Consider the following 22,646-nt stretch of genomic DNA (forward strand, 5'->3'; position numbering starts at 1 on the left):
AATTTATTACTTAAAGTATGCTTACATTTTTGCTCAATTTACTGTGAATACAGAACAGGCTTGCTGCTGCTGTAAATGTACAGCTTTAAATCAAATCATTGGACTTAATTACATCAACCCAGACAGCAGTTACATTTAAAATGTTTATAATACTTCAAATAAATAGTCTGATGCGCATTCACAGCCACAAGCTAACATAACAATAGCTTGTGACATTGACACACCACCACATAAACATTCTGAACAACAAACCGATAAACAAAAAATCCCTCTCACGCAGTTCAAGATGGATCTTTTAAAGCTAACCAGACCTCAGATCATAGAAATCAGCAAAAAGTAGACACAGTTAAAAAAAAAAAAAAAAAAAAAAGACCAAGAAGCCAAGCTGCAATCAGTGCATTACTAATATATATAAAAAAAGAAAGAAAATAAAAAAACTGAACTTAAAACTGTTGAATTAATATTTTCAGAAAGATATGGAGTGGCCAACCAATGGGCAAAAGCATTCAGCCAAGGCGAATGGTAGCAACTAGGGCTGCCACAAACGATTATTTTGATAGTCCACTAGTCAATGATTATTTTTGCAATTAGTCGACTAATCAGATCATCATCCATTGGACGTAAAACGTACAGCTTACTGCACCAGCAGCATCTGCTCTTACATAACTATCATTAGCTTACAGCTTTAAGTGTTTAAGGTATGTGCTAACTAAAAATAAAGACAAGATGATAGTTTATTAAATTTTAATGAAGTTTGCAGATTGTTTCAGTGAAGTTTAATAAACTCCTTGCTATCTAAAATATAACAGGACACCGGAGTATATTCTCAAGCATCTCACACTTCTGATAATCAGCTGTCTGCTTGACGTTTATTCAGCTGTGTAAAAACTAACTTTAATCTCAGCCAAACCGATTTACTCAGGAACAAATAAAATACTAAAAAAAGCCAAACAATAACATTTTTAAGTTATCTAAGTGACTTATATATCATGTTTAACCTAAGTAGCAAAAGACGGCGGTGGGTTTGAAAAAGATTTGCCGGGAGTCCGGTGTTCTCACGGGCTCTAGTGAGCCTTGCCCCCGGCTAACTGTCGAGCTAGTGGGTAACAGACGTCTCCGAAAACGTCAGAGCGCTTTTGAAAATATGTGGTGTCTTGATAAACTGAGCAGATTTTTGAGGTTTACACAGCTACATTTTCTCCTGAAAATATGTTAAACGTTTATTTTGTGACCCAGAAAGAATAATAAGAGTAATATTAAAACTAACTAGCTGCCGCCATTGTTGGAAACTGCTGGAAACTGCGCTATGAATTCTGGAACACAGCTTCTTCTTCTTCGGGGTTTAACGGCAGCTGGCATCCTTGTACATGCAGTGCTGCCATCTTCTGTCTCAGTCCGTTATTACACTCTTAAATCCTACTACTTATTCCTGCGTCTTTTGTGATCTTACAAAGCTTCAAACGACGTGTCGACTATTAAATCAGTCGTCGACGATTTTGATAGTTGACGTAATCGTGACTAGTCGACTAATCGTGGCAGCCCTAGTAGCAACCATAAAAAATGATCAGTTTGCAGCCACAGGAGCAGCTCGGTGTGTTTGTCTGTTATTCAGTGACATTTTAAAATGTTTTTCCTTTGCTAATGTGTGTTTATATAAAGCATGTCACAGTAGGACTAATTCAAACACATGGCCACATTTCATTGCCTTTCCCATTCTAAGGAGGAGACTGGTAATAAGACATTACAGGAACAGGGAACTGCTTATAAGTTATTAAAACTGACTTTATGCCTATAAGGTTCAACTTCATGTAAATCAAAACCCTCCTTAGAAATTAAAGGGAAAAAAGGAGTTATAGGATATTATAGGAAATATCATCAAAATGACTATTTCATCAGATCATCTACACCCTTTCTACTATTGCCTTCCAGTTTGCTTTAGTTCAGTTTGCATACATTACCACCATATTTCAGAGGTAAAAGTCAGTGGCACTGCCCTTTAAATCCGTCCCCATTTCATATCAGAAGCTGCGTGAACAGCTAGAATTCCTGAGTCTGCTCGCCATCCCTTCTTATCTATGAATTCATTCAAAAGGAGAGTGTCTGGCTTCATGCAGGAGCTGCAGTGTTATTATCATCATAGACAGGAACCTCTAAATCACTCTAAAAATACACTGCAGTCAGGCGGGCGGAGCTGATAGCAAGATGCCCTGGCTGCCTGCCGGATCTTGACAGATTGGCGCGACCGTTGGTAGAGCAGAGCCCCTCTGCTGCACCACACAACCCCCATCTCCCTCCCTTCTGTCACTTCCATCACCTACAGGTACGCTTGAGGCTCCAATAGCAATGTGACACTGCTGACGCAAAGACAGAGGCCTGTCAAAGATACCGTCTCAGAATACTCCTCTAAAGGTTTTGTGCAATAGCTCCTAAATGCAGTGCTTCCTATGTGTTTACAACAATGACACCTCTGCTCTGTCAATCATTAACAACGTTGTGTTATGACGCAAATGAAATGTGACACTAACATTTTATATACGGACCTGTTTTCTTCTAAAACAACAAAAGGGTATCAAACCTCTTGTCTATCGTCCAGAAAAGAGGATTTTAACACCAAAAGGAGTTTTGGTGTTTATCAAACATCTTGAACAGAAGACATCCCAGACAACGTATGTTGTGTTAAAATGTCTTGGATTTGAAGATAACAATTTGGGTATTGATCCAAATAGAAATAAAATAGCCCTTAAAATCCTCTGTAAGTGATTATTCAATCCTTATGTTCATGAAAAAACCTGCAAGTAATACTTCAAAGAACTGGAGTCTTTACCTTACAATATAAAGCACCTTGAGGTGACTGTTGTTGTGAATTGGTAACATATAAACAAAAGGATTGGACTGGATTAACTGATTGGGGACAAACTGCCCTTCTGTATGTAGAGCAGAAGCTCTTAGCGAAAGGCTTTTTTCTTTATTCATTTTTAAAAACTCCAACTTCTCAAGTAGTGAAGGTGTTCTCTGGGTTTTTAACCTCGTCAGCGTTTGCGAACATGAAAACCAATGACAGCGGAGCATTTCTTTGGCCAATCCAATCTAGCAACAACCTCATCAAATGAATCACCCTCCATCTTCTAATCCCAACTCCAAATTCAAAGCAAAAGAAAATTTAAATGTGCAGATTACTTATGCGTATCCGCCGGACTCTTCTGGGTGTGTTTCTCTAACCTTGAGAAATTCTGCTCGCTCTCATCTTTGGAAATAACCTTGTTATCACACCTGGAAAGTTTCTCTCTCCAGCTCAGCCTCCATCTTTTCGTCTGCCCCTCCCTCATATACCGAACCATCTGCTTGTGCTCATTCATCACTGTCTTGCTGCGTTCTTCCTAATCTTTCCTTGATCGCTCCATTCAGAACCCAGATTCGCGGACAATCCATTCACGCTTTTTTACATATATATCTCATTCAAAAATGCAATTTTTGTTAATTTGACTCAACAACATCTTTCCCCACGAACGGTCACCGTGCATCTTCCTGTATCATCTCTGTCATGTCCTGTTGCCATGGGTTTTCACAACCTGACTGCTCTGCAGCCTTGATATAAACAACACCAAAGGCATCACATGAAGTTGAATTGGTGCTTCCAGGAGTTGATTTTAGGGTTGCCAGAGGCTGCTTATCAGAGACAAATTGGCCGAGATGATGTTTATTTATTCAGGAAATTATTGTCACTGCCTCGTGCACACAGACCTCGCCAGCTGCAAACCAACACACTCTCATCAGCTCTCCTGCTCTTTTAACATAGATTCATGTACTCTCCCTTTCCTTCCCTTTGATACACCACACAGCTTCTCACTACTTCAACTGAACTCCACCCCCCACTCTTCAACATGCTCTCTCCATCTATCACAATTTCACACACTTCTCTCTCCCTCTCCCCCTCCATTATCTCTCTCTCCCTCTCTCGAACACTCACACTCTCCGTCCCCGGCTCCGTGCCGGTTTCATTAGACGACAGGTTTCAGAGGTATGAATTCACACGAGGCACGAAAACGTGATGCCATTATTCAGTCTCCATTCTCCCTGTCTTGTAAACTGTCGGCTCAGGGAGAGTGGGAGATGATTGAGAGCTCAGGTGTGTGTGTTTGTGCGTGTGATGCATAAATTCGCTTGGTTTGGCTCTGAATCGAATGAAAATGGAAGAAAGTGTAGAGGTGATGTGTGGAGATACATACAAAGCATTTGTGTTTCAAGTCTCCGTGTCGTGCCTTGTGTTTCTTATCATGACCTCTACACAACTCTGTGGACATGCAGGTCTAGTTGCAAGTCTACTCTTCTTACTCCTGTACAGACTATTTCTCCCTAACATCCAGGGCTGCCCTCCGAAAGCTGAAGTCAGAGATCCCAGATTTAAGTTGCAGTGTGTTTGAGGACGTGTGATGAAGCTGAAATCTGAGGTTTAAGTGTTACCAGAAGAGCCGTTCCCGAATTAAACAAATCTCTGTATGATGCTGCGTTTACTGACCTACAAGAAAGTAAATAAAGGTCTGGTTCTTGCCAAATTATGAGACCCTTCCTCCCTTCAGTAGAGAAGAGCTGATCCAAACAGAACAAGCTGACAACGTACCATGCTGCTTGAAGCCTGGTACATTAAAATGTCGGAAAAAGTTTTTAAAATTCTAAATGCAAACTCTGAGGAAGAGCTACTCCTACTACTACAACAAACAGGAAATGTGTCTAGTGTTCCACACTGCTGAATTTAAATAACACGTGTTATAGGTGCTTGTTATTCCAGGAACTCATTAAGATAGATGGACACATCAGCCATCTATTTTAATTAACATTGCAGCTAGAGAGCTGCAGGTCATGAAATATTAAGCTGTGGAAGTGCCGATTGCATCCACATGTAGAACGAGGCAGGCTGTGCAAACAGAGCACTGGGGGAACTATAGGTGAACTGAATAGAGAGTCTAGAGTGTGGAGAACTAATCCGAGCAAATAAAGAGTAAAATTCAGAGCAGAGCAGCAGGATTATGCCGGTTTCAGGCCTGAAGAGCAGAGCTGCAGAATGAGGTGGATCAGTGTGAACAGTGAGAGGTTGCAGGCAGACGTAGACAAAATCAGAAACTTTAACTTTTCTAATTCGTAAAATGAATAAATCCTCTAAACTTCATCTTAAATACCAGTGTTTTAAATCTAACTTATAATTTGGAAATTATAGTAAAAAGTTATGTAAAATTAACAATTTTACAGTTACAGGAAATGCCTTTTGTTGCCACTACGTCTGTTGTTGCAGGATGGGGCCAAAATCTTTCCCGTGGTATCAAAAATGATGTTGAATATCAAGCATTTTCCTGGGTATCAGTATTGAATTTGAAAGTATCATGACAACCCTGCTCCATTTAAAGAAACAGTATTTTCTCTGGAGTGTTCAGGATACCTGGAAATACTCCAGTTCGACTTTAACAAAGTAGCCGAGTTCAGTTAGTGTCACAGGGATTTAATCTACTATCTAACTCTATCATAAGTGGCATTTCTTCACAAAATGCTGCAGCTGTTACCAGCAGAAAAATTAATTTCTAACATATATGTGGTGCAATTTTGGGAGACGTGAAATAAAATGAGCTGGCGTCACCAAAGTCAAGATTACCATGATGCCTTTTGCTTAAAAGTGAACCTTTGTTCCAACAAATCACTCCAACAAATTTAGCAAGCACAGTTAAAGCGTCCTGCACAGTTCTGAAGGTCCAGGTCCTCTGTGGCCCTGCAGCCTGTCCTGTAATATACCCAGTGGCAATTAATGAAGCCAAATCAAACTCCCCAGGACAATTCAGACCAGCCTGGCTGGCGATGAGTAACTGGTTACCAACTTATTTGGCAGCAGAATTAAACATCTGCTGTGTTCTGTTTTCTGCCTCAGAGTGTTACTGGTCAGACTGGGCTTTTCAGCTCTACATGAGCTCCCTGGCTAAACCTCAGCTCGGATGCCTGTTTCCAGGCTCGGTGCCAAAGAGCCTCAGTCGGCACTGGTCTGAGTGTAAAGGTATTTGCTGGCATCCCCTCGCCCCGTGTGCAAAGAAAATTAAACAAATAACTTTGACCATTCAGCTCTTCATTTGCAAACACAAGCGACACTGTTGTCAAAGGATTTCAGCTCAGCTAATGATGACACAATCGAATTAGATAGGCCAACATTATGTGATTATATGACAATATGTGCAACTCTCCTGCACTACGGACGGAGCTAGGATTATAGGGTACTGTGAATCCCTATATCACATATATATCCCCACATGGCTACTGTGGCTGTTTGTTTTTCACCCTAGAGCCTAGTTTGAATACAAAGTTGTAATAAAACTGCTGGTATTATTTTCTGTAATTTGGCCTGGCCTGTCATGGACAGAACACCACAGGTCTGTCTAAAAGAACACGACTCAGAACTGAATATTAACTCAGAAGAAAGAAGAAAACAGATTCAGCAAATTTGATCTACACTACATTTTCCATATCCAACAGGCAAGTTGCACAAAGTTTAGATAGGTGTCTATGCTCTTTTGGTGACTGTGCTAATCTTTGTGAAAAATAATTTAAAAAGGTAATAAAATAAGAGATGTGAGATGTGAACAATGTTCCTTAGCACTGCAATCAAGTTAAAAAAAAATATCTTCCTGTCAAGAGGTAATAATCTCCCACAAGGACAATGGAACCAGAAAAACATCTGCAAAGCGTATTTTTCATCACTCCATGTTATTAAATCTTAATGACTAAAAAGGTCATCTAAATGATTCATCTGCTCAACTGTAAAAAGAGAATATATGGGCGTTAAGCGGGTTACTAGGGCAATTATCGCAGCCTTTCTTGTACAAAGTTACTGCAATCTAGCCTTTCAAAAGCTCAATTTATGTTTCGCAAGTCAAAGTCTCCTTTGTTTAAAACACAAAGCATAATGTCAAATGTGGGTCTTTGTCACTGACAGACCAAAAAAAAAAACGACAAAGCTGAGGAAAGTCATGTGTATGAAAAGAAAACGTTGGCCAAGATGTGTAAGTGTGGGCAATGGAGAAAAGAGGAGTGTGACATTTCCTGAAGTATTTCAGTTAAATAAAAGGTCAGCAACTCCTACAAAATCTAAATGGTATGCACATGAGATTTGCTGGGAGACAGAACTATACAACTAATTTATCTGAAACAAATTTACATCAAAACAACTGGGCCACCGAGTACAACTTTTTCACAGCTTTGCACTGCCACCAAACCTCCCTGCACTGTACTGAATCAGATCCCTTTAACAAAAAGTAACAACCCGACTGGTTCCAATGTGCCTAAACCAATTATTCAGCAGCAGTTATACAACCTTGATCATCATCTGCTCACATTGATGGCAGACAATAAAAATGCCAAAGCCTGTGGGTACAAACCTACAAGGTAATGTTTTGTTTAAGAACCTTCCCCTTTTTCTTCTCTGTTTGAGAGGCTTATGCACATTCCTGCTGGACTCAGCAGCAGGCAAATCCTTCTGTTTCCTGCTGTCCAATTCGGCACTGGCAGCCCTGCTGAAAGTTTAGGCTCACATTAATGTTCTGAAGAAGATTTGATGCCTTGTTTGGGAGCAGAATTCAGGTCTTACTCTTCACTCTCTTTCCACATTGTAACTGTTCCAAAGCCTGTCAGGGTAGGAATTATGTAACAAGCTCAGTCATAAATAGAAGTACCAATTAATTCTAGCAGGTACAGATCAGATCTGAAGTGGTGTCAAGAGGTTACAATTACTAATAATACATTTTTAGAAGCCATAAAAAACAACTGTACTTTGCATTTAACCTTAACCACTAATCTAAGCATTTCCATTTGTTTTCATGGTTATGTTTCACTGCTATCAGATTACAATATATCCAATAACTTACTAATAATTTACTTCCAACTCGGCAAATCAAGTCCATTTGGCAGGTGACTCTGTGGAATATAGTGATGGTTACTGCTGTAACTATAGCCTGACATCATGAACCTGTGATTCCAGAAACACTAAGAATTTCAGTGAGCAAATTTGCCACCGTTACCACTGTGAACCTGAAATGTGCAGACAAGCATGGCAACAGTAACTAAGAGGCATGGAGCTTAGTGAAGCATCAGCTGGATTTCTCTCTGTCTTCCCCTCCACAATCCCTGATCTCTGCTTCACGCTCTTCCTCTGCTTCCTATTCTGCTGCAGAAAGCAGTCTCGAGTCTTTGGGCCATCATTAGGAAGCAATCATCAGGCAAACCTTTCCCCCTCCCTCCACTCTTTCTTACCGTCTCAGTCATCAACACATCCAAGCGTACAACGTGCAAGCTTTGGGAGCGAAATGCCTTCAGTTAAACAGCATGGCTTCTCATCCAACATGGAAAATCACTTGAGTTACTAAGTATTAACCAACAGAATATTAGTTTCCCATTATTTCCAAAATATGAGATGAATGAGAGTTTCCTTTTACAAACAAACAGAATAATTTTTTTCTTAAAAAGCTTGTGTTCTAAACTCTCGGCACTGTCAAGTAAATTTTCCTACTTGAAGAACACATGACTGTGAACAAATTTCCGGTAACCTAGTTAAACTGTGGTTGTTTGGAGGAAAAACTGATATTTTGTCTCATTAGAACCTGTACACATGAGATGTGTCTGCAAATAAAATGTAGAAGGTGATTGATAATGACACCCTGTCAGGTGAAATGTTCGGTGACTTGCCTATGAACAGTAAGGGTTTGGCTGACACTGTTTTACACTTACGAGCACCAAACTAAGACTATGATAATAGTGCCATAAGATTTCTGGAATCAACCCTCATGAAAAAGGCAACAGCAGTGAGGAGTTTTGGATAATAGCTTACAGCTGACAGTATGCTGCATCCATAAAAAGATAACTAAGGAAGTACTAGAAGTAGGCTCTGTGGGTTATTCAATATCTTGCGATCAATGCTGACAATACACCCAGAGCAGCACAAGATGCATCGCATTGCTTTTGTTTGTATACAGAGACTTTATGGACATGCACAAATACTCTAACACAGGGGTAGGCAACTCCAGGCCTCGAGTGCCAGTGTCCTGCAGGTTTTAGATCGCACCCTGGGTTAACACACCTGAATCAAATGATTAGTTCATTACGAGGCCTCTGGAGAACTTCAAGAAATGCTGAGGAGTCATTTAGCCCTTTAAATCAGCTGTGATGGATCATGGACACATCTAAAACCTCCAGGACACCGGCACTCGAGGCCTGGAGTTGCCTACCCCTGCTCCAACATATCATGAATACCCCAAAAGGTGTATTCAGTTCATTTGGACGTAGTGTTTATAGTGGGAGAAACGTTACATCACTCATCCAAAGTGACTTCTTCAGCTGACTGCAGGCTTCTCCAACCTTATAAACAGTACTCATGGCTGCTGATCAATGATCTTTGATTAATGATCAACGCGCTTTGATCGGTGGTTGATCAATGGTCATGACAATTTGCATATTAATGATCAAGGAACTGACCTCATAGCCAAACAGTCAAGGCACACTTTGGTACAAGAACTCAGTTTATGGCACTAGATATTACTTATTTAATATCTGCACATAACCATGTCATTTTGCTTACTGATCATGAAGCCATCACATAAAAGGCATATAAGCAACAGGGTCAAGTAAAGTTACATCATCCACACAAACCCTGCAGAGATAATGTGAGAAGGAATGAAAATCCAGTAGCTCTACAGAAGATTACGTGGCTGAGTCTACTCATTAGCAAAGCTTGAAATCAAAGTAGGGTTTGATCTGGTATTTTTACAGGACTCTGAAAGTGACTGAAGCCAAAGAGAACCTACTGGTACACAGAGGGCCTGTAGATAATCAGATGTCAACTTCTTCTAACCTCCCTACCAAAAAACATTACTCGTATAGTGAAAATCCTGTAATAATTCTTTTTGCTTTAGTTGAATGCAGTAATTTACGAGCTTTAATGCCATTAAGAAAAGCAGCAAAACAAAGACAGAAACAGCATCAAATGCTTTGAGATTACAACAGAGAATGTGTTGTTAAACGGAGTTTAAAGTGACAGATCATCTCTGTGGGCAAACAACCAAAGTAATCTTGTAATGGAAAAAGCATGCTATGAATAATGAGGCAGCTCTCTCCAGTACTGAGCTGACAGTGGAGCCAGGTGTCCAAGCCTCATCCCCGCTTTGCATCATCCCCATCGCCTCCAACCTAACAGGCCTCTAGCAACAACATGCCTGAGGCTGTCTGTAATATCATTTACTGTGAGCGTGTCAAACTGCCGCTGGGAAAAAGCAATGGGGATGAGATATGAGCAAATCTCCACTTGCAGGTTTAGATGAAAATCGCTGGACTGCAAAACCAATAAAGCAATAACAGCCAATAGACAGAGTATGGATGGCAGGCCTCAGACTCACCACTGAACTCCCTCGCGTGTCGCGAGACGAGACTAAAGCTGCTGAAATTACTTCAAAAAGCCACAAATTAAATCTATAGAAAGTAGCAACCCTAAGAAACAACACTCCTTAATTTCTACTGCAAGTAGGGCTACAACAATTCGTTGGCATCATCGATGACGTCGACTACAACAAACAACACATTTACATTGTCAATGTGTCGTATACTAATACCACGTCAATGCATGTTTGTAACTGCAATACACTACAGGAAGCTATGGAAGCAGTATCGCCTCCATCGTCTGCCAAGACTGGAGTCAAAACTAATGAAAAAGATTGCACTGCAAACGCAAAGCACGAGGACGGAAGAAAAATTAATTGTCTACATGACTGTTACCTCATCATCATTTCTAATTCTGTTTTGTTCTGTTTTAGTAGTACTAGGCACAGGCATATACTAGTTTTAAAAAAAATCCAGTGTATTTCCTACTTTTGTCTTACAGAAAGGTCATGAGTTATAGTGGCTTGAACTGTGTAGACAAAGGATGTGTTTGGATCTGAAGTCAAAAATCAACTCAGCTCATCTCAACAGAATAGGGTGGAAAAATAAATGCATCAGCATCAGCGCGAGGCAGAGGAGACAAGGTTATCTGAGGCACAATGGGAGCCCTGGTCCACTTGTTACCATTCTGGCCAGCCCTCTTCTCTCAGGACAGATTAAGGCTGAGCTGGAAGGCATGCAGTGAGCACAAAGAGCTTTACGCATTTTCTTTTTTAACAGCTGCATGGAGGGCATACATAGAAGCAAGCTGTATACAAACTGTTGTGTATGTAATGCTTTTGTCGGGAACAGAACGCTTCTCAGTTCTAGCCTGACACGGGACGATGCCGCGCTCGCTTGGTCGGAGATGAGAAATCTTTCCACATTGCCCTTCGGTTCAGAATTCAAGTTTAAAGAAATGCAAAGGGATACTTTTTATCCCAGCGTGCAGTGCATCAGGGTCTAGCAAAATATGAACGTGGTTTAAATCCATAACTCGCACTATTTTCATCCAGTCAGCCAGACTTCCCCCCCGTGTTAAAAGCAGTCAATGTCAGTAATAGCTAACACAGCAGGAGGTCCACTGCATCTCTCAAATACTGCTTTTTCTTTTTGCATTCTGCACTCTTTCCAAATCACACCAAAACACAATCAATACCGCCTGTAAGAAGACAGGATACGCCTCATCAATAATGGAAGTGTGTTTTGTGAGGAGCGCAATGCTTGATTTTGCCTTGTGTCTTGCTTGTATTTTATTGGCCTCCCAGTGAATAATAACGGCATCTATCCAGAGTCAGCTATTACAAGGCGGCAGGGGAAAACCACCCAGACAGACACAATGATAAAACACAAAAGGACATGCTGCAGATGAACAGTCAGACACACATGAATACTAACAAATGGAAGTGCGCACACACACAAGCAGCATCTATCTAACATTTAGCAGCAGCTCATAAAATAACAGAGGCGCCTCCGGCCAATTTGCCAGACGGAACGTTCCAATTTGACACAAACGCCTCATAAGCATGCACCCTCACACCACACACACACGCACATAAACGCACACATCCAGCAACATTAGCATCAACACACAAGTCAAGCTGGCAACTCAAACAGATAAACAAGCACAAAGCCACATTTTCACAGGTATAAGCTCACAGTATCCAACGACTTAAATCATTATTGGCAGTGATTATTACTAACACATCTATCGATATTAACCATAGCTCTCCTTATCTTTTCACCATTTACTTTCGTAATTCAAATGAATCAAACACGACACAAAGGCTGCAGCCTACACAGTCATTCCAGCCAGCTATTGTTTAGCAGGTTATGTGCTAATTGCCTCTTCTTTACAAAGCTGTGACAGAGGGCTGGATAGCTCTGGATAGCTGTGTGCCTACTTCATCAACTCTGAAAGCCATAGACCACAGATGAAGACATGCAATTGACTAACAACACAAGGAGGTACAAGAAAAAGCTTGGGAACCCTTTGGAATAACCTGGATTTCTCTATTGATTACTGACAGAATGTGGCCACCTAAGACAACTGTGGACATGCAACGTCTGAACTAATAGCACACAGGCAGTTTGAAGTGGCCATAGCAAAACTGTAGAGATGCAAGAAGCCTGAAAATGCTACACGTATATTTCTAACATTCTGGCTGCAACAGAAGCATATTTCATTTCTAAAGCATGGCAGAGGCTTGGGTTTGATTTGCTGACTCTGAGCTTGGGTGGCTTTCAGCACTGAAGAGAACACTGAATTACACACTGCATCAAAAAAGCTCAGGAGCACCCATAGTACACAAACTACTTTTCCAGGATCCACCATGATCTGACTCACATAAAGATCTGACCATTTTTATACGTAATAATATGAGATCTTCATAGCTCCAAAGGATTGACAAATGAACAAATGCCTTACAGCAACATCAAATATGAGCACGTATGAAAAACAACTTTGCTAGCGCAATTATTTTGCCCATTTATCAATTAAGAGAACTATTTTCAGAACTTTTGGTTCATAAAGATACCAGTAACATTTTCTATATCAGAAATTTGGACTGCCTTGCTGACAAAAATTCCATCTTAACTGGGCACTGGTTATTTAAAACTACTATTATTTCTTCACTTCAGCAGCTTCTGTTTTTTAAAATGCGTCAGGCACGAGCTAAGCCAGGTATAAATATTGTATTTGTTACAAGAATGAACTCAAGAACCTTTGTGCTCTCTGAGCTCTCGGGGAACTGAGGACTCAGTTAGCTGGGCTGCACTCGTACTAATAGATTTACAGTGTATAACCAACAGGTCAAATTAGCCAGGCAACCCGACCAATCAAAGCAATCTGTGCTTTTAGGGAGGTTTTTAAGAGACAGAAGCTAAAACTGAGCATTTCTGGTACAGGATATGCAGAGCTATTGCAACAGACAACAGAAGTAAAAAAAAAAATAATAATAAATTCTGAACAAGCATCCAAACATATCCCAAAATAAAATGATAAATCTGCAACTGAGCATAATACGAGCACTTAAAGTTTGCATAGTTATGAACTTGCAGACTATTCACAGCCAAAATTTATCAGCTCCCATTTGCCCAAAAGAGCTTTGCAGTGAGTTTTAGCCCCCTGCATAGCCTGTCTAGCCTGCAACTTTAGTGTTTTGGTTAATTGGCGCAGTTCTTAGTGGGCGGCCCTTCTCAGTCAATAATTTCTAAAAAGCCTCTGTACACTTCAGACTACACAGCAAGCAGCAGACAGGCAGAGTGGAGCATTAGCTGCTGAAGAGCCAGATTTGTACAAGTGCTGGCAGAGACCAAAATAGAAAGACTTCACAGACTTCCAAACATATAGATATATAGATAGAGATCGATAGTTTAAGCCATAATTCAGTCATTTTAACATTTTATATGAATCGTTTCTGTAAAACATATTTAATTTGAACAGCAGGTAATGTTGTTAATGTTTTGAAAATGTACAAAATGTTCAACTACAACGAGTGTAGTGGCTGGATCATTGTGATCATCATAGATGGCAGATAAAGAGGTGCATACCAATAAACAAATCCCAATTGTCTCTCCTTGTACAAAAAAGAATTTCTCACCAAGCATTATCAGCTACACTGTCTAATTTTAAACCTAACACTACAACTACTGTGATAAGGCTGACACATTGGAGTGTTAGCCCAACAGTGAGATTATTTGAGTGTTTATTGCTCACTAACAAAGTGCAGATCTATGCACTAAAGAAAGACTTGTTAAATATCTGCAGTATCTCAAATACATTTAGATTTCTCTGGCTCGTCACGTGCATCCTCTTGTTGCAGCCTCTCAGCGATCCTATGCTCGTGTTTGCAAACATTTTTTTTCCCCCTAATGTGATATGCATCCTCCTGGAGGCACTATCGCATGACCTTGTCCACAAGAGAACGAGCCGTGTGTGTTTGTCTGAGTGTTAGGAAGATGGTGTGTGTGTGCACATCACGCATGCATCCAAATGAGACTTATGACTATGTGAGCAAACTGCCGATGGGTAAAGGCATCAGTATCTGGCTTACCAAAGATATTTGTGGAATGTCCTTTCTTGGCGATGGGCTTTAGCTCGTTGTGACCCCAGCCGTACTGTCTGTAGCTGTCCCAGGCATGTTTCATCATCTAAAAAAAACAAACAAAAAAAACCCAGTATGTTAGAAGAAGCAAAGTCCTTTGACACATGTGACATCACTGTCACAAAAAAAACAAAAGGGACACAATCATACAGTCATCATGGTGGTATGATTTCAAGTTGCACTGATATAATTTGCATTTGAGCATTACATTGGTTTATTTACAGCAGCTGTTAGCCTGGGTTAGTTGTCATAGGAACGTGAAATCCACCAATCAATTCAATGCAAAACAATAGTGTTTTTCTACACACAGGCCCAATGGCAAAGCCTTGTCTTCTCTCTATATATATCATTATATTGCATTACTTCCTTTCAACCAATCATACAGACATCGGTCTACTGAGCAGAGAAGAATAAGACTCTACTTTTCATATGAGCTTTGAAAAGAGGCTGGAAAAGAGGAGACTCAGGGAGGGAAGGAGGATAAAAAGAGCAAGAGATTGGGAGATGAGCCCTGACATGGAGGCTGATGCTGTGAAGAGGCGCTCCAGGGCAAACAGAGAAGATGACACAGCCAAGGGAGGAAAGAGTGCCAGCTTTTATTGAATCAGTGCTGCTCTCTATCCATTTCAAAACACCTCCTCCCCTTCGCAACTCTTACACATGTGGCATCGTGACATGACAACAGAAAAAAGAAGGCACATTTCCTGTCCATGTGGCCGTGTATTGTATATCACAGTCTCATTTTTATGGATATCTGCTGATTTCTTGCCCTCTGTTGCAGTCTGTCTACATGACTGTTACCTCATCATCATTTCTGGTTAATGATGATCTCAGTTTTGACAAAGTGACTAAGATGTAGAGCTCTTCCCAATACCAATTGAAAGCTGGGGTTTCCCCAACTACAAGCTACAAAATTTACAAAAATGACAAAGTGCATCTCTGGCCCATAAAATATAGACCTGTCATTTTACGGCCACCAAGCTACGCCAGTTTCCCTCTCTGTCCAACAGCCTGCCTCTTTATGCCACCATGTGCAGATGAGCATCCAAATCCTCTTCCAACTTTCTCTCTCCTTGGAGCAGGCATGCAGCCAAGCTAATAAAGACAAGGGCCAGGAGTTTCATTGTGTTCTTGGCTTCGTGGCTTTCCATGACGCACTCCGTTCACGCACCGAGGATTATAAATCAAATTAATACGCACCAGGACATGGACACTTAAACGTTGGCTGACTCCCTCTGATATGTGTTGATTGGACGCTTCATCAAATTCTGATTGGCTCATATGCCAAGGACAAACGCTGCAGTGCGGGGAGCTTGACAATGTTGACAAACTGCTTATTTAAAGGACCTTGGAATACTAATTGGACATTAGGCTACAAAATTCAGTGATTGATTCTGACAGCTACCGCTTGCCATCACAGTATCTTGGGAGACACATGCAAAGGATTGGGGGGAAGGGGGTGGATGGGCTTGCACTGACCCAGTGGCTGATGCACTCTACAATCAGAAGTAAAGCTCCTCAGTAATTTGCTGCAGAGAGGAATTAGCAGCCAAAATGAACACTCCTGTGACCTGTATTCATCAATATCCCTATGAAAGGGCACTGCAGGATGCTAGAAGGTGGCTATTAGCACCATAGATATTATTATTATTATTATTATTATTATTATTATTATTAGGCTTTATGTTGTACTATGTAGTTCAGAGTAAGGAGCAGGAAATTCTGTTAAATTATCCATGTTCTTGTTCCACACTTCAAGTGTTGCTGGAATTAATCTGTTCATGGACATCTTTATAAGAACTTACAAGTATCACAAATACCAATTTCATAATGGAAAACATGAAAAAGTTTTGTGTTTAAGCCAAACTGAACACAAAGCATCTGACACCATGATAAACTGTGCAACAAAGGGTATGTTTAAGTTAATAAACCGTGTTCCCACCCACACTGCACCAAAGATTCCTCCACAAAATGTGCCGTGACACACGTCTTTACCTCTAGTCAGTGCTGCTGGTGATTACTTCTCTTTTCAGTTAGTACCCACTGTGAATCACTACACCTCGGAGTGTGGAGACATCCAACAGCTTGTGGTGTAGGATAAGGGGAGCCTGTTCAACTCTTCAGAGAAGCACCAGTAGAAACACAATGCTGTTATTTCACATGATTCATCTTTTCTGTGGCAGCTGCTTATACTTATACTATAATCTTGCATATATTTTTAGTTTTAAAATCCCACTTCTATGCTATTTTGCATTTTTCCCCCTCCAACTCCTCAATTTGAACTGTAACGAATGGACAAGTTTTTTTATTGGACAATGGCAATTTGCTTAAACCATTACTTACAAGATAAGAGGATTTTTCCCCAATAAAAAAGTATAAATGTGTAGCTTTCTCATTTGGAGTCTAGGCTGAATCTTACTATCTGCAAGTCTACCAGATCCTGCCTCATTAGTACTTGTCATGACTTGGTAAACATCCTACTGCTTTTTTGTTCTGCCAGGTCTGAAGAACAAACTACTTCAGAAAATGCAGAAAAATATAGCATTTATCCAGGTATAACAGCCTGATGTGTTTGTTGTTGCATTGTTTTTTCTGCTGAAGACCGAAAACTGAAAGCTGCAAGATGATGCAAGAGGTAGTACATAAGCGTTTTATTTATTTATATCCGTTATCTGTCCAAGTAAACATCTCACAGATTAAAAATCTCTTTTTCCAAGAGTGGAATGAGAGCGCAGCAGAGTTTAGAAACGAGGAGGAAAATGTTTTGCGTTTGGAAACAGCTCATCAGAAAATGTCTTCACTCACGATTAATTATTATTGCGATTTTGGCGATATGCTGAGTATTGCAACAACACACATGGCAATTTATCAGCTTTTTAAGCTGTAAATTATGTCCTCAAAGTTAGACTGTCAAAATTTCATTTATCCAATAAAATAAAGAGATAATGTTATCTTACTTGGTTATTTTTTTTGCAACAAAATGGCATTATCAAGTATACCAATACTGCAACCAAAACCTGCCATAAATGTTTGTCACAGTCTGCAACTAATGAGGTCAAGTTGGGAATTATGTGCAATCTGTTTCTGATAATGCAGCAATTAACTGATAACTCGTTGAAGCTAAGTGTGCCCAGTGTTGGATGCTCTTTGAGTCGAGCCGGTTTCATGCTAGTCTGTTCAACTAACGTCATCTCAGGATGACTGTGCATGGGATGAGCCCTCTTGTTCATAGTATTCATTCAACTATTTAAATGTATTTTTTGAAATACTGATATTCGGTGTATCAGCATCCTTTGACATGTATCAAGATATGGCACGTCAATCCAGAATACCAATATAGGAAGACAGCACTGTCAAGGAATATGAATATGTCTTTATGTTCGTAGCCATCTTTTGTTTTGTAACCATTATTTCTGAATGGCTACATTAGCCAGTGATCGAAGCGCTCACTTGTAGTATAGAGAATTTTTAGAAACAATCTCCTGGCAATTACTCCTTATTTTTCCAAATCCAGGCCATTTTTAAAAAATTAAAAAGTCATTAGTCATAAACTGGATCATCATCAATCAGCACACTCGTCTCAGTAAGGCAGCCTGTCCCCATTTCAACTGCATAATGAAACACATTCACACATGGTTTCAGTTTCTGAAGACCAACTTAATAAAATCGTGTCTTGTTGTGTTCTGGGCCTAAGGATCGGGAAACCTGTGACTGAAGGTTTTTATTATCGCCCTCTTCAGTGTTCTGCTTATTTTCATGCTTCCCAGTTTCTATACTGCAACTGCAAAAGTATTAATCATGCAACATTATACACTCCAGCTCACTCTGGAATGAACTGACAGCCCAAGAGTGGCCCTGTGTTATTAAGGTCAGAGCCAGAGAGAGATTAAAAACCTCTCTTTTCCTCCCACACCTTATCAACTGATGAGCTTGAAAGTAAAAAAGTGAAGTCTCACACACGGTGCAGGGTCCAATGGAAAAGGCAGTGGTATTTCTCATTTGAAGAATTTATTTGGCCAGCCCACAAAAAAGATTTGTCTTTCCATTTTGGTTGAGGAAAAAAAATGTAAAAAGCAGTCCGAAGTGTAAAAGGATTTAAAAGGTTAAAGCAAATGGTGAGAAAATGTTCCACTGTGAGATACACCTACCAGTCAAAACCTTCTAATTTAATGGTTTTTCTTTATTTTTACTACTTTCTACATTGTAGATACATACATACTGAAGACATCAAGTATAAGAAGAAAGATATATGCAATAATGTAGCAAAGAAAGAAATCCTAAATAACTCCCAATATGTCCTATGTTTTAGATTCCTGAAAGTAGCCACCCTTTGCTTTGTTGACAGCGCTGCAAACCCCTGGCCTTCTGTCAGTGAGCTTCATGATGTAGTCACCTGAAATGGTTTCACTTCACAGGTGTACCTTGTCAGAGCTTATTTCTTGCCTTTTTATTGGGGTTGGGAGCATCAGCTGTGTTGTGCAGAAGTCAGGTTGGTGCACCGCTGACAGCCCTTTTTGACGAATGTTAGATTTCATATTATGGCAAAAACCAATCAGCTAAGTAAAGAGAAACGACAGTCCATCGTTACTTTAGGAATTGAAGGTCAGTCAGTCTGGAAAATTGCTAAAACTTTGAATGTGTCCCCAAGTACAATCGCAAAAACCATCAACTGCTAGGATGGAAATGCTCACATGAGAAAGACCAGGAGTCACCTCTGCTGCTGAGAATGAATCCATCCAGACTCAGAAAACACAAGTTACCAGCACCTCAGATTAGAGCCCAGATAAATGTCACACAGAGTTCAAGTAGAAGACACATCTCTACATCAACTGTTCAGAGGAGACTGGTGCGAATCAGGCCTTTATGTTCAAACAGCTGCTAATAAACCACGACTAAGGAAAAGCAACAAGCAGAAGAGATTTGTTTGGACCAAGAAACATGAGGAATGGACATGTGATGAAAACCTGATGGAAGACCTGTGCTTTGGTCTGATGAGTCCAAATTTGAGATCTTTGGTTCAAGCTGCCTTTGTGGGACGCAGAAAAGGTGAACGGATACTCTCTACATGCATGGTTCCCACCGTGAAGCATGGAGGAGGACGTGTGATGGTGTGGGGGTGCTTTGCTAGTGACACTGTTGGGGATTTATACAAATTGAAGGCACACTGCCACAGCATGGCTACCCCAGCATCCTGCAGCGACATGCCATCCCATCCGGTTTGCGTTTAGTTGGACCATCATTTATTTTTCAATACGACAATGACCCCAAACACACCTCCAGACTGTGTAAGGGCTATTTGACCAAGAAGGAGAGTGGCCTTCACAGTCACCTGACCTAAACAAGATGGTTTGGGATGAGATTGACCACAGGGTAAAGGCAAAAGGGCCGACAAGTGCTCAGCATCCCTGGGAACTCCTTCAAGACTGTTGAAAACTATTTCAGGCGACGACCTCATGAAGGTCATCAAGAGAATATGCAAAGCAGTAAACAAAGCAAAGGGAGGCTATTTTGAAGAATCTTAAATATAAAACATGTTTGGAGAAATTGTCCCACTTTTTTTTACTACATAATTCTGTATGTGTTCATTCATAGTTTTGATGCCTTCAGTGAGAATCTGCAATGTAAATAGTCATAAAAATAAACCATAAACCATTAAATGAGAAAGTCTGTCCAAACATTTGACTGGTAGTGTATGTAATAAATTACTGCAGCTTTGTATGAATCTTTCAATATGTAATGCATTTAATGCTGCTCCAGAGTCAAGAATGCAAAATAAAACCCTGATCTTATGGTAAATGGGCATTATTAAGACTGAAATGTGTGAAAACAGTCGGCAACCAATCTGTATTCTTACATAGACATAAAATTGTAAATTTATCCCAAAGACACGATGTCTTCTTAAATGTTCTTTATTCACAGAATCCAACTCCCTAAATCAAGAAAATTAGCTGCCTTAGTCAGAAAGGCAGGTTTGGCTCCATCTTCATGGGTCTACACCATGTGTTAAAAGCTATGACCTTCACAATGGTAACCTGGTAGGCTGTTTGTGCCTGCCCTACACAAGAAGCACAATGTGCCCGTGGCCATTTCTTACCCAAAGTACCAGCAGCCATCATTCAGACACCCTTTATGGCTCATGTGCCACAGTCTCATACACACAAACACAATTACAATGTACAGTCATGGACAACCACAGGGCAATGAAATATTCGTAAATCTCTCTCTAGCCAGCGGCTGCAACCAAGGCCATTACTGGAGAAAAAATAATGTATATTAAAAAAAATAATACAAAATAAATTATTTAAAAAAAAATGAGCTCAGCTCACACAGAAGTGGGACACAATGACAAGCTTTTGGAAGTTTGGGGAGCTGGAGAGTTATGTGCTGCTTAGAGTGACCTCCAGAGTCAGTCTGACTGATTTAAAGCACCCGTCTGCCTGCCCTCATCTTTCTCATCTCCTTCCAACTCACCCCATGGAGGCCTCCTATCTGGCTTAACGGAAGTCCTTTCAGAAGACGCATTAGGGTGGTAAGAGTGTGACATCTGAATTGCCTCTTGCAGTAAATACATTCATGGCACTTAAGCAGAGGGTGGCAATAAATTCCCCATGAAATTGAGGCAGTAAAAAAGTCAAGATAGGCTGTTTTCAAACAGCTCTGAAGCCAAGAGTTCAAGAGATGGTGGCTCATAATATGGTTCCCTCTGTGTTATGTATGGAACCTCCATCCAAATCAAACAATTCCCCCCATCATGACGACAATCCTATCAATCTCTGGACAAAAATCAACGGGGACCATGTTTCCAGGAGACAATGAGCATGTCTTCGAAGCCATATATTAATCCAAATGGTGATTGCAAGTTATTAAAGGCATTTATCAACAAGTAGAGATTACTAAACTCTTGCCTTATCTCTATTATAGTGAATTAAATGACTATCAGTGAGAGTAAGGCTTCCAGGTCCACCAGGAAGACAATGGCATCCTCTCACAGCAGCAGCCTCCTTCAACAAGACAACAAGCGACAATCCAAAAGCTTTTCATGAACAGATTATGGTGCTGATCTTGCCAAACTCCAAACATCTGGATCTAAGGAAACATCCAAAAAATACACTAGAAAAGTCCAAATCACAGAGGCCCGGCACCCCAGGTTAACCACAAAAGTTCTTTGTCCACGAGTTGTAGTTTAAAGACATAATAACAAAGTACAAATTATTAGGCAGCTAGTTTTAATGTTGTGACTAATAATTGCATATGGAAATACCAATGAGTAATGGCCTATAAATAACTAAACATATGAAATAACTCACAGTTGCAAAGGTAATGCATCATATTGACATTTTCAAGTCATAAAGAAGCTGCAATGCTTATGGATTTTATACTGATAATTTTTATCAAAGCTGAACTAGAAGAAAATGACTAAGATTAGAAGTGAGAACCAAGAAGATTATATTTTCCAGTGAGATATTTTAAAGGGGAGAGGATGACTCACCATAAGTATTAAGTGCAGAATAGAGTAAATATTGGACAAATAAATCAGGACTTTTTACATTATCTAACCATTTTTGCATTATTTTTTTTTAAATCAACCAAGTACACAAGCTAAATAAGCCTAAGCTTTACCGCATCAAACTTGGAAAAGAACTGTAAGTGAACTTGACACTGTGACCATTTATGATAAACTTGGAGGCAAACATTTTTCACTATTTGAACATGCAGCTCGTTTTATCCAAAATATTTACTACATACTGCTGACCAATGTTCCCTCTAAGCTGCGCACGTGTGCGATTGTGCACTGCTGGCACGGTCTCTGCGCACAGAAAATCTGCGTTGCACCCCCCCAAAAAATCTAACCTGAATTGAAATTAAAATTAAAACTTTAACAATTCTGTTTTGCAGTGTTAGTCAGTGAGTGACTGGCTGCTCCCGTATGGGATTAGAACAATGCCACCTTATCCCATAGTCCAGCCAATGATGCGATTCACATTCGTATATACGCAGCTAATCAACGTCGTTGACAGGCTATGACAGCGTCTTTATGTGCCCACACCGGTGTTTTAGCTAGCAAAGCGGCGTGGCTGATGTGGAGTGAAGCCATGATAATGACAA

At 40.2% G+C, this 22,646-nt stretch overlaps 1 protein-coding gene across 1 annotated transcript in view; it reads right to left on the reverse strand.

The window, feature by feature from the left end:
- The window catches only part of man1a2 (mannosidase, alpha, class 1A, member 2), a 128,031-nt gene that overhangs the window by 61,700 nt on the left and 43,685 nt on the right, over nt 1-22,646 (reverse strand). The window contains exon 4 of the mRNA XM_006808150.2: nt 14,490-14,586. Coding sequence (XP_006808213.1) covers nt 14,490-14,586 — 97 coding nt within the window. The remainder of the gene's footprint in view (nt 1-14,489; nt 14,587-22,646) is intronic.

The sequence above is a fragment of the Neolamprologus brichardi genome, chromosome 16, assembly GCF_056152115.1.
Source record: "Neolamprologus brichardi isolate AB-2024 chromosome 16, ASM5615211v1, whole genome shotgun sequence".
Classification (NCBI taxonomy): Eukaryota; Metazoa; Chordata; class Actinopteri; order Cichliformes; family Cichlidae; genus Neolamprologus; species Neolamprologus brichardi.